The sequence below is a fragment of the Penaeus monodon genome, chromosome 39 (genome assembly GCF_015228065.2).
Source record: "Penaeus monodon isolate SGIC_2016 chromosome 39, NSTDA_Pmon_1, whole genome shotgun sequence".
NCBI lineage: Eukaryota > Metazoa > Arthropoda > Malacostraca > Decapoda > Penaeidae > Penaeus > Penaeus monodon.
This window is the reverse complement of record NC_051424.1, coordinates 18,067,658-18,079,380: the sequence shown is the minus strand read 5'-3', so window position 1 is coordinate 18,079,380 and position 11,723 is coordinate 18,067,658. Positions and strand designations below refer to the sequence as shown.

Genomic DNA, 11,723 nt, shown 5'->3' with positions numbered 1-11,723 from the left:
TATATATATATACATAAGATATATATATAATATATATATGATATTACTATATATAAATATTAATATAATTGTAGATATAATATAGATAATCTGTATATATATATATATTATATAATATATATATATATATATAAATATATATTACATGTGTGTTGTGTGTGTGTGTGTGTGTGTGTGGTGTGTTTGTGTGTGTGTGTTGTGTGTGTGTGGTGGTGTGTGGAGATAATATATATATGTCTATATGTATGTATTATAGTTTTGTATATATAGATATATAGAATATATATAATCGTATATAGTATATATAGATATATATATCTATGTGTGTGTGTTGGTGTGTGTGAGTGTGTGTGTGTGTGGTGTGTGTGGTGTGGGGGTGTGTGTTTGTGTTTTTGAAGTGTGTGTACATATGCATGTAAATGAATAAATAAATAAATATATATATATTAATATTATATATATATATTATATATATATAATATATATATATTTTATATATATTATAAACAATTATATATATGTATATATATATATATATATAATATATTATTATATATATATATATGATATGAGATATTATATATATATATTCACACCACACACACACACATATCCAACACACCCCACACACACATATCCCATACACACACACACAAACCACAACACACACACACACACACATACACACATTATTATACATACATATATAGTATATATATATATATATATATATATATTATAGATTATATAATAATACATATATATTATACATATATACATATCTATATACACACACACACACACACACACACACACATATATAATATATATATATATTATATATTATATATAATTCTATACATATATATACATTATGTGTTTGTGTGTGTGTGATTGTGTTGCGTGTGTGTGGCGTGTGTGGTGGATGTTGTGTGTGTTGTGTGTGGTGTGTGTGTGGTGTGTGTGTGTGTGTGTGTGTGTGTTGTACGTGTGTGTGTGTGTGTACACACACACACACACCGTCTCTAGGGGTCTCATATCTGTCTTCAAGAATAAACCAGCAAGCTAGCCCTTTCACTCACCCACCCCAAGTCCATCTCTCGTCTCGCTCAATCTGGTGCCCGCGTGCTCCCACTCACGTGTCGCTTCCATCTGGCGGCTTGCGGTGGCCTCCTCGCTGACATCTGGCGACGCGGTGGTCCCAATCTCTCGGGTCACTCCATATTCTGGTGGTCTTGCGGGGTCACGTGCATACAATATCGGTGATATATAGCTATCTTCTATCACATCTATATGTGTGTTATGAGTGTGAGTGTGTGTGTTTGTGTGTATGTGTGTGTGTGTGTGTGTGTGTGTGTGTGTGTGTGTGTGGTGTTTGTGTCGTGATTCATACATCGCCCTAACTCGGTGTGACCAGCCTCATGAACTGGGCGGCCATGAGCCAGTTCAACATCTACGAATTGGAACATTAAATGTGGGGACCCTGAACAGAAGAGGCCGGTTCTGGCAGATAGTAATAACTAGGGAAGTGGACTCTGCGATGTGCGTAGGAAACAAGAATGGAAAGGGAACAATGCGAAAGAATTGGGTTCTTTTTTTTTTACGTTCGTTCATGTTTGAGCCGCCGTGGTCACAGCATGATACTTAACTGTAGTTTCATGTTTGATGAAATTTGGAGTTGAGTACGTGTTAGGGTCCCAGTTCCTTTCCACGGAGAGTGGCGGTGCTACCTTTTAGGTAATCCTTCTCTCTATTTATCCTCCTGGATTGGGACCAGCACTGACTTGGGCTCGGCTTGGCTAACCAGTGGCTATGTAGACAATCGGGTGAAGTTTCCTTGTCAAGGGAACAAACGCGCCGGTGCGTTACTCGAACCCTCGTACTCAGATTGCCGTCTTGACAGTCTTGATCCGATGGGCTGCTAACCACTCTGATTCAAGGGGATTTAATAATTGGAGAAAGTGTCATGAGTGTTTGTGCGATAAGGAGAGTCCCCCAATTAGACTCAAAGGTTAGGTGCATAAGGTCGTAGTCATACCACTTAACTATGGCCTAGAAGCACACCACTAAGAAGTTACAAGAAAAGAAGTTGGACGTAGCTGAAGGAGATGTAGATGGATGGGTTAGTCAATAGAGAGAGAGAATAAGAAACACTACATCGAAGTACAAAGAATGTAGTGAATTTCTAATAAGATTCACGCAAAGCAGAACCTAAGAATGGTTTAAGTACATTTAAAGGAGAAGACTGGGGAGAGAGTCATGGAAGTGGAAGTACAAGGAACAGTAAGAAGAGGTAATACCTCAAACAAGATGGAAGGATTGTATAAATAAGATCTTGAGGTAGAAGACTATAAATGTATCGCTGGTTAACAACATGATATATGGAGACGGCTCATTCACAACGGTCACCCCGCATAGGGACAAAGCTGAGAGATTTATTTTTTTTCGTCTTTGGGTTATGACGTTAAACTGCACCGGCTTATGCTATCGCGTGGGTAATAAGTTAACCCACAGCTACCTCCAGGTTCCCTTGAGCAAGAGGTAGTGCCTATAGCTCTCCCCGAGACTATTGAAATACCCAGTTCCTTTCCACGGATGAGTGCCGTTTGTTTACCTTTTAGTATCCATTCCTTCTCTATTTTAATCCTGGCTTTGAGAACCAGCCCCGCCCGCTGGCCCCCAAACCAGCGCCAGGCAGGCAATCATGAGAAGTTTCCTTGCCCGAAGGAACAACGCGCGCGGCCGGTGACATCGACCCCTCGAACTCAGATTGCCGTCGTGACAGAGTACAAGTTGATATATGGCGAGCAACGAGTAGGGAGAAAGGAATTTGAGTTATTTTATCACCCGACATGAAAGATTTAGTGACAGAAGTGAACAGAAAGAGTAACAGAATCATGTGGATCCGATTAGGCCTTGAAGATTTTTCGATGAATATATTTAGTGTGTATGCACCACGAACAGGAGGCACAAATGAAGAAAAAGGACAGTTCTGGGCGGCACTACAAGAAGAACTGGAGAAGGTTGATAAATGTGAAAGATGCATAATTAGAGGAGACATGAATGGTCATGTTGGTAGCAGCAATGATGCCATCGGTCGCATACATGAAGGATATATTTATGGAAATGGTGATGAGGATGGAGAGAAGGTAACTGACCTAAGTTTATCCTTTGATTGGTAATGGAAAATATTTTATTCCGTAAAAAAATTTAACCCCTTATTATTAAAAAAAATGGTGAAAAGCGAAAATTTTACCCCCTTTTAAATTCGAAGGAAAACTTTGGGGAAATTAAAACGAAAAGTAATCCGGGAGACATATGAAAAAAAATAAAACTCAGAAAAGGGATAAAATGGTTTACACTAAAGGAAAAAAATTTCCAACAACGTTAAAAGACCGATTCTAATGTAGCACGGTTAAAAAACGGGAAATACATAAAAGCTCTTTACAAGGGACCCTGCACGGGGAAGACTGGGGAAAAAAACCAATCACACACACACAAACCCAAAATGATACATACATACACACACACACACACCCCACACACCCCCACACCCCCCCACACCACACAATATATATATTAAAAATTTTGTGTGTGTGTGTTTTTTGTTTGTGTGTGTGTTTTTGGGGGTTTTTGTTTGGTGTTTTTGTATTTACACCACCACACCACACACCACCCCCCACCACAAAAATATATATATATAATATTTGTTGTGTGTTGTGTGTTGTGAGTGTTTGTGTTGTGTTGCGGCGTGTGGTTTCGTGCGTGTTTGTGTGTTATTTTTTGGGAAAAAAAACCACACACACACCGGTAATATTTTTAATAATTTTATTATATATTATATAATTTTTATACAAAATAAAAATACATTATATATTTATACTTTAAAATTATATATTTTAAAAACTTTTATATACTATATATTATAGATATATAATTTAATATAACATTATAAAATACACAACCACACCCACGCCACAGCCACACACACACACACAAAATTAATATTATATTTATAATATATTAATATATTAATGTATTTGTGTTGTGAAAAAAGTTTATTCCACATACCACACAACAAAAACCCACACCAACCCAAAACAAAACCACCACCCCAAAAAATTAAATTAATATTACTACCATCACAACCTCCCCTTTTATCGCCTCCCAACCCCCCCTCCCCCCCTGCGGCAGACCCCCCCCCGACCGGGAAAGGACCCCCTCCCCCGGGACCGCCGGTGGTCCCTGTCCAACGGGCCGGAAGGGGAACGCGGCAAGGCCCTCCCAAACCCGGGGGAAAACCCCCTCCCAACCCGGGGGAAGCCCTTTTCCCAAACCAGGGGAAAAGAGCCCCCCGGGCGCGGGGGAAAAGGGACGCCTGCCCACAGGGGGCGGAAAGACGCCTGCCCACGCGCGGCGGAAGAGACGCCTCCCCGGGACGCGGCGGAAAAGACGCCTGCCCAGGACGCGGGGAAGAACCCTTCTCAAGACGCGCGGAAAGACCCCTCCCAGGACGCGGGGGAAGAGACTCTCCCCGGGCGGGGCGGAAGAGACGCCTGCCCAGGAGAGCGGAAGAGACGCCTGCCCGGACGGGGCGGAGAACCCCTGCCCGGGACGCGGCGGAAGAGACGCCTACCCAGGACGCTCCGGTTGACCGCCTGCTCAGACGCGCCGGAAAGACGCCTGCCCAGGACGGGGCGGAGAGCGCCTGACCAGGCCCGCCGGTGGTCCCTGCCCGGGCGCCCGGATGAGTCGCCTCCCAGGACGGGCGGAAGGACCCTCCCCCCAGGACGCGGGGGAAAGAGACCCTCCCCGGGACGCGGGGGAAAAGAACGCCTGCCCAGGACGCCCCGGATGAGTCCCCTTCCAGGACGCGCCGGAAGAACCTCCCGGGACGCGGGGGAAGAGACCCTCCCGGACGCGGGGGAAGAGCGCCTGCTAAAAACGGGGGGAAGAGAGCCTCCCAACGCGGGGAAAAAACCCTGCCCAACGCGCCGGATGACTCCCTCCCCAGGACGCCCCCGGATGAGCCGCCTCTAAACCGCCGGAAGAGACCCCTCCCCCGGAGGGCGGAAGAACGCCTACCCGGGAGCGGCGGAGGGTCGCCTGCCCGGGGCCCCCGGATGAGTCGCCTGTCCAGGACGCGGCGGAAAAAACGCTTGCCCAGGACGCGCCGGAAGAGACGCCTCCCCAGGACGGCCCCGGAAAGACCCCTGCCCGGCCCCGCCCGATGTCGCCTGCTCAAATGCCCGGAAAGACCAAACCTGCTAAAGACGCGCGGGAAGAGCCCCTTTCCCCAGGACGCGGCGGAAAAAACCCCTGCCCAGGACGCAGGGGAAAGAGACCCTCCCCCGGGACGCGCCGGAGATCCCTGTCCAGGCCCGGGGGGAAGAGACGCCTGTCCAGCGCGCCGGAAGAGACCCCTGCGGAAAGACCGCCGGTGAGTCCCTCCCCAGGACGCGGGGGAAAAGAGACGCCTCCCCGGGGACCGGGGGAAAGAACGTTTCCCCCAGGCGCGGGGGAAGAGACCCTGCTCAAGACGTCCCGGATGACCCGCCTCTCAAGACGCGGCCGGAAAAACCCCTGCCCGGGACGCGGCGGAAGAGACGCCCTCCCCGGGCCGGGGGAAAGAGACGCCTGCCCGGGACCGGGGGAAAAGGACGCCTGCCCAGGACGCGCTGGAGGGCCCGCCTGCTCAGACGCGGCGAAAGAGACGCCTCTCAAGACGCGCCGAAGAGACCCTCTCAAGACCCTGCGGAAGGACGCCCCCGGGACGCGCCGGATGAGTCCCTGCCCGGACGCGGCGAAAAAAAACCCCTGCCCAGGACGCAGGGGAAGAGACCCTTCGGACGCCCCGGAAGAGACCCTGCGGAAGACCCCCGGATGATTCGCCCTGCCCAGACCCGGCGGAAAGACGCCTGTAAAGACGAAACGGAAAGACCCCTCCCTAGACGCGCCGGATGAGCGCCTGCTCAAACGCCCCGGATGAGCACCTGCCCAGACGCGGCGGAAAGACCCCGCCCAGGCCCAAACCGGGATGACCCGCCTGCTCAAGACGCCCCGGTAGCCGCCTCCCAAAGACGCCCGGAAGAGACCCTGCCCAGGACGCGCCGGATGATCGCCTGCCGGCCCGGGGGCGGAAGAGACGCCTGCCCAGGACGCGGCGGAAGAGACGCCTGCCCGGGACGCGGCGGAAGAGACGCCTGCTAAAGACGCCCCGGGATGAGCCGCCTGCTAAAAGCCCGGGGCGGAAAGACCTCCCAGGACGCCCGATGACCGCCTGTCAAACCGCCGGAAAGACGTCTGCTCAAGACGGCCGGAAAACGCCTGCGGAAAGGAACGCGGCGGAAAAGACGCCTGCCCGGGACGCGGGGGAGAACGCCTGCCCGGACGCGGGGGAAGAACCGCCTGCTGAAGACGCGGTGGAAGAGACGCCTGCCCAGGACGCGGCGGAAGAGACAACTACCCAGGACGCGCCGGAAGAGACGCCTGCCCCGGGAGCGGTGGAAAGACGCCTGCTAAAGACGCGGGGAAAGACCCCCCCCCCCGGACGCGGGGGAAAGACGCCTCCCCAGGACGCGGCGGAAGGACCCCTGCCCGGGGAGCGGCGGAAAGAACCCCCTGCCCGGGACGCGCCGGATGAGTCGCCTGCTCAAGATGCGCCGGATGAGCCCAGGACGCGGCGGAAGAGACTCCTGCCCAGGACGCGGCGGAAGAGACGCCTGCCCGGGACGCGCCGGAAAAGACGCCTGCTAAAGACGCCCCGGGATGAGCCCCTGCTCAAACCGGGGGAAAGAGCGCCTGCTAAAGACGCGGCGGAAGAAAAGCCTCCCCCAGACGCGCCGGTGAGTCGCCCCCCCAGGACGGGGCGGAAAGACGCCTGCCCAGGACGGGGCGGAAGAACTCTGCTAAAGACGCCCGGAAGAGACGCATCGGGAAGAGACCGGGGGAAAACGCCTGCCCGGACGGGGGGAAAGAACGCCTCCCCGGGACCGGCGGAAGAACGCCTGCTAAAAGACGCCCCGGGATAGCCGCCTGCTAAGACGCGGGGAAAGACGCTGCTCAAGACCCCGGGGGGAGAGACCCCTTCGGAAGGCCGGGGGAAAAAAAACCCTGCCCGGGCGCGGGGGAAAAACGTCTGCCCAGACGCGGGGAAAGAACGCCTGCTCAAGACGCCCCGGGTGAGCCGCCTGCTAAAGACCAGCGGAAAGACCCTGCCCAGGCGCCCCGGGAGGGCCGCCTGCTCAAGACGCTGGAAGAGACCCTGCCCGGACGGGGCGGAAGAGCCCCCTGCCCAGGACCGGCGAAGAGACCCTGCCCGGACGCGCGGAAGAGACGCCTGCCCGGGGATCCTGGAGAGCCGCCTGCTCAAGACGCGGGGATGAGCCGCCTGCTCAAGACGCGCTGGATGAGCCGCCTGCTCAAGACGCGCCGGAAGAGACGCCTGCCCAGAACGCGGCGGAAGAGTCGCCTGCCCAGGACGCGGCGGAAGAGACGCCTGCCCAAACCCCCGGGATAGCCCCCTGCTCAGACTGGCGAAGAGACCCCCCCAGGACGAGGGGGAAGACCCCGCCTTGAAGACGCCCCGGGAAGAGACGCCTGCCCAGGACGGGGCTGAAGAAGGGGCCCGTCAAGACGCGGGAAGAGAGCCTGCCCGGACGCGGGGGAAAGAGTCCCTCCCGGGACGCGGCGGAAGAGACCCCTCCCCAGGAGCGGGGGATGACCCGCCTGCTCAAGACGCGGTGGAAAGACCCTGCCCAGGACCGGCGGAAAGACCCTCCCGGACCCCGGGGGAAAAGAGACGCCTCCCGGGACGCGGGGAAGAGACGACTGCCCAGGACCCCCGATGACCGCCTGCTCAAGACGCCCCGGGATGAGCCGTCTCTAAAGACCCCGGGTGAGCCGCCTGCTCAAGCGCGGGAAGAGACGCCTGCCCGGACGCGGCGGAAAGTCCCCCCCAGGACGGGCGAAGAACGCCTCCCCAGACCGACGGATGAGCCCCCCTGCTAAAGACGCGCCGGGGCCCGCCTGCTCAAACGCGCCGGAAGAGCGCCTGCCCAGGCCCGGGGCGGAAGCGCCTGCCCAGGACGCACGGGATGAGCCGCCTGCTCAAACCGCCGGAAGGACGCCTGCTAAGACCGGGGGGAAGGTCCCTGCCCGGACCCCGGATGATCGCCTCCCAGGCGCCCCGGGAAGAGCGCCTCCCCCAGGCGGGGTGGAAGAACCCTGCTCAAACCCCGGGATGAGCCGCCTGCTAAAGATGCGGCGGAAGAACGCCTGCCCAGGACGCCCGGGATGACCCCCTGCTAAAGACGCCCGGAAGAGACGTCCTGCTCGACCGCCGGAAGAACGCCTGCAGAGAGCCCGGGGCGGAAAGACCCTGCCCGGACGCGGCGAAAGAACCCCTCCCCAGGACGCGCCGGAGGACGCCTGCTAAAGAGGGGGCCCCCGGATGAGCCGCCTGCTCAAGGCGGGGGAAGAGACCCCTGCCCGGGCGGGGCGGATGAGCCGCCTGCCAAACCGCCGGAAAACGCCTCCCCGGGACGGCGGAAGAGCCGCCTGCTGAAGACGCGCCGGAAGAGACGCCTGCCCAGGAGGGCGGCGGAAAGCCCCCCTGCAAAGACGCGGTGGAAGAGACCCTCCCCAGGCCGGGGGAAAACGCCTGGGGAAGAGACGCGCCGGAGGGCCCGCCTGCTCAAACGCGGGGGAAGAGACGCCTCCCCAAACCCGGGGGCGGAAGAGCCCCCTGCTAAAGACCGGCGAAGAGACCCCTACCCAGGACGCGGGGAAGAACCCTGGGGAAGAGACGCGGGGGAAAAAGACGCCTGCTAAGGACGCGCGGAAGAACCCTCCCCGGGACGCCCCGGGAAGAGACCCCTCCCCCGGAGCGGGGGAAGAGACGCCTGCCCAACCGGCGGAAGAGACCCCTGCCCGGACCACCGGGAGACCCTTTGCCCGGACGCGCGGAAAGAGACCCTCCCGGGACGCCCGGATAGCCCCTCCAAGACTCCCCGGGATGAGCCGCCGCTAAAAGACGCCGGGGGAAATGAGCCGCCTGCTCAGACGCGGCGGATACCCCGCCCTCAAACGCCCCGGGAAGGACCCCCCTGGGACCGGGGCAAAAAGGGGACGCCTGCCCAGACGCGGCGGAAGAGACGCCTGCCCAGACGCGGCGGAAGAGACCCCTGCCAGGACGACCGGTGACCCCCCTGCTAAACGTGCCGGATGACCCGCCTGCTCAAGACCCCGGATGAGCCCCTGCTCAAGACGCCCGGGAAAGACCCTGCCCGGACGCGGCGAAAGACGCCTCCCTGGGCGCGGGGGGGATGACCGCCTGCTCAAGCCCCGGCGGAAGAGACCCTATAAAGACCGGCGGAAAACACCTCCCAGGACCGGGGGAAAAGAACCCTGCCCAGGCGCGGGGGAAGAGACCCTGCCCAGGACGGGGCGGATGGCCCCGCTCAAACGCGGCGGAAGAGACCCTCCCCAGACGCGGGGGAAGAGACGCCTCCCCAGGCGGGGCGAAGAGACGCCTGCCCAGACGCGGCAGAAGAACGCCTGCCCGGGAGCGGCGGAAGAGCCCCGCACGGACCGGGGGAAAAAGGACCCCCTGCCCAGGAGGGCGGCGGAAGAGACCCTGCCCAGGACCGCCGGAGATCCCTCCCGGCGCGGCGGAAGAGTTTCCTCCCCGGGACCGCCGGATGGTCGCCTGCCTGGCGCGGGGGAACAGTCGCCTGCCCGGCGCGGGGGAAGAGACGCCTGCGCAGGAGCGGCGGAAGAGACCCCTGTAAAGCGCGGCGGAAGAACCCCGCCCGGGACGCGGGGGAAAAACGCCGCCCAGGACCGGCGGAAGACACGCCTCCCGGACGCGCGGAAGAGACCCCCTCCCCAGGACGCCGGGATAGCCGCCTGCTAAGCCCGGGGCGGAAAGACGTCGCATAAATGAGAATGTTTTCTTCAAAATAAAAGAGTGTATTCGACTTTGTTTCGATTATATCTTCATCATGAAACTCTGGCAAAGATATAATCAAAACCGTCAAATACATTTTTTGGGATTGCGAAGATATTCATTTTTATTCTACACACACTCCCCACACCACACACACACACACCCCTTTGGGAAAAAAAACCCCACGATACAAAAAGTAGATTTATTGAAAATGAGACTACATTTTCGAAATCCCCTGGATTCCATCCTCGGGTCTAAAGGGGAAAGGGAGAGGGGGTATAAAAGAGAGAGAGGAGTGGCTATATGCGCCTGCTTTTAAACACTCCCCCCTGCCCAAAACGTCTCCTAAAACCCTTTACAAAATACGCCAGGGAATCAATCTTGCTCCCCGGGATGAACTAAATCAAATTTAAGAGTGAGACTTACTTACCTCTCCCCAAAACCAGAATCAACAAATAGCAGCACTCTCTGTTCAAAATGATCACACTCCCGGGCCTCACCTTAAATTTATTCAGCTGTAGCTTCAAAACCCAAGTTTTACACTAAAACCTCAGATGGCACCGAATTGTTGAAGCATTGTTATACAATCCCATACTATGGCAAGAGGAATAATACCAATCCCCCACCTCCAACCTCCCCCCCCAAAAAGACGGGACATTCAATACCCTAACACCTTCCTACCACTAGCTCTCTGTACTCCTACCATAAAACCAGTTAGAGGCGAACATAGATACTCAGGGCAAAGATACTCTCATCATTTTCAGGGATGTTCTTTTGAAGACCACTGCAGTCGGGGGCCATTTTACCAACGCAGAGGTAGCACACCATGCAGATGGAGCATCCCTGTACGACTGAACTGTACGCCATCAAGTTGGCTCTCAACACGCAATTTTACTCAATCCAACTTACTTCTCTCTCTCAGCCTTACGAACCTTAAAAAACCCCAAAGTCAGGGATAACCTAAAACTAGTAAAACCATTCTTTTTTCACACCCAGCAACGGGAAGAACAAGAAAAACCCGACTTCGGGTGGATCCCCGCCAGCCCAACATCTCGGGCAATACTCTGCTACTGCACTGCCAAATGTCTAAGTTTCAGAACTATATGGAAATTCCTCCAATCTCAGCCTTTTAAAAGAAACACTCCGAAATCCTCTATAAAGTTTTATTAGTAAACCCCGTGCATGGGAAATTTTTCCGGGATCCCCATCAGCAATTGGTCAAGATAGCCCCCGACAAAAATCCTCCATTCTCATCACCACTTTTCCAGAAATATGCCAATCTAACCTCAGGGTCCCCAGGCCATGTACCTTGTGTGACACATCACTGATGACCTCTAATCTACTACATCTTTACTCCCCTAGTATCCGCACTACACCCAACAATATCACAGCCCTCCAGAAAGATCAAGGAACTTCCCTTTCTACGCTCCCAATGTTTAGCCAAAATTCCACTTACCGGATTCCCCCCAAAGGTACTTCATGTGCGCCTCCACCCAGTGAATATTTCGCTTAGTAAAACACCACACCAAACCCAACAAAATCCCTACCAGCCAGATAGGCATCTCAAAATTTCCCATAGATACTCCTCCGGGTGGCATAAGCGAAACCGGGGGTAGTCTTGCTTCACCCTTCATCATATCAGACTAGCAAACGTAACAAAAACAGCAACGGGGTAACCGGGCAGGTGAGGCAGACAAAGGGAAACGAGGGGGCACATCGGGTCGGGGGATTGGGGGGAAATATCTTGGGGGTTGCCGGCATTGGGAAAAGGGCG

The 11,723-nt window shown here is 55.0% G+C and overlaps 3 protein-coding genes across 3 annotated transcripts; all 3 read left to right on the top strand.

Annotated features, from left to right (window-relative positions):
- The first annotated feature begins 2,852 nt into the window (after positions 1 to 2,852).
- LOC119597490 (translation initiation factor IF-2-like) lies at positions 2,853 to 5,887 on the top strand. Its single transcript, XM_037947069.1, has 2 exons — positions 2,853 to 3,149; positions 5,069 to 5,887. The coding sequence occupies exons 1-2, from the start codon at positions 2,853 to 2,855 to the stop codon at positions 5,885 to 5,887; spliced, it is 1,116 nt and encodes a 371-aa protein (XP_037802997.1).
- A 1,832-nt stretch (positions 5,888 to 7,719) lies between these two features.
- On the top strand, positions 7,720 to 8,832 carry LOC119597489 (HMG-Y-related protein A-like). Its single transcript, XM_037947068.1, has 2 exons — positions 7,720 to 7,897; positions 8,414 to 8,832. Exons 1-2 carry the CDS (start codon positions 7,720 to 7,722, stop codon positions 8,830 to 8,832), a joined length of 597 nt encoding a protein of 198 aa, XP_037802996.1.
- Positions 8,833 to 9,250: 418 nt separating this feature from the next.
- On the top strand, positions 9,251 to 9,916 carry LOC119597488 (5E5 antigen-like). Its single transcript, XM_037947066.1, has one exon. The coding sequence runs from the start codon at positions 9,251 to 9,253 to the stop codon at positions 9,914 to 9,916; it is 666 nt and encodes a 221-aa protein (XP_037802994.1).
- Positions 9,917 to 11,723: the final 1,807 nt, after the last annotated feature.

Coding starts and splice junctions, on each gene's coding strand:
- LOC119597490 (XM_037947069.1), top strand. CDS start 2,853: ATGAAAGATTTAGTGACAGAAGTGAACAGAAAGAGTAACAGAATCATG. Junction 3,150..5,068: donor GTGATGAGGATGGAGAGAAG/GTAACTGACCTA, acceptor CCTCCCCCGGAG/GGCGGAAGAACGCCTACCCG.
- LOC119597488 (XM_037947066.1), top strand. CDS start 9,251: ATGAGCCCCTGCTCAAGACGCCCGGGAAAGACCCTGCCCGGACGCGGC.
- LOC119597489 (XM_037947068.1), top strand. CDS start 7,720: ATGACCCGCCTGCTCAAGACGCGGTGGAAAGACCCTGCCCAGGACCGG. Junction 7,898..8,413: donor GCCGTCTCTAAAGACCCCGG/GTGAGCCGCCTG, acceptor ACCCCTCCCCAG/GACGCGCCGGAGGACGCCTG.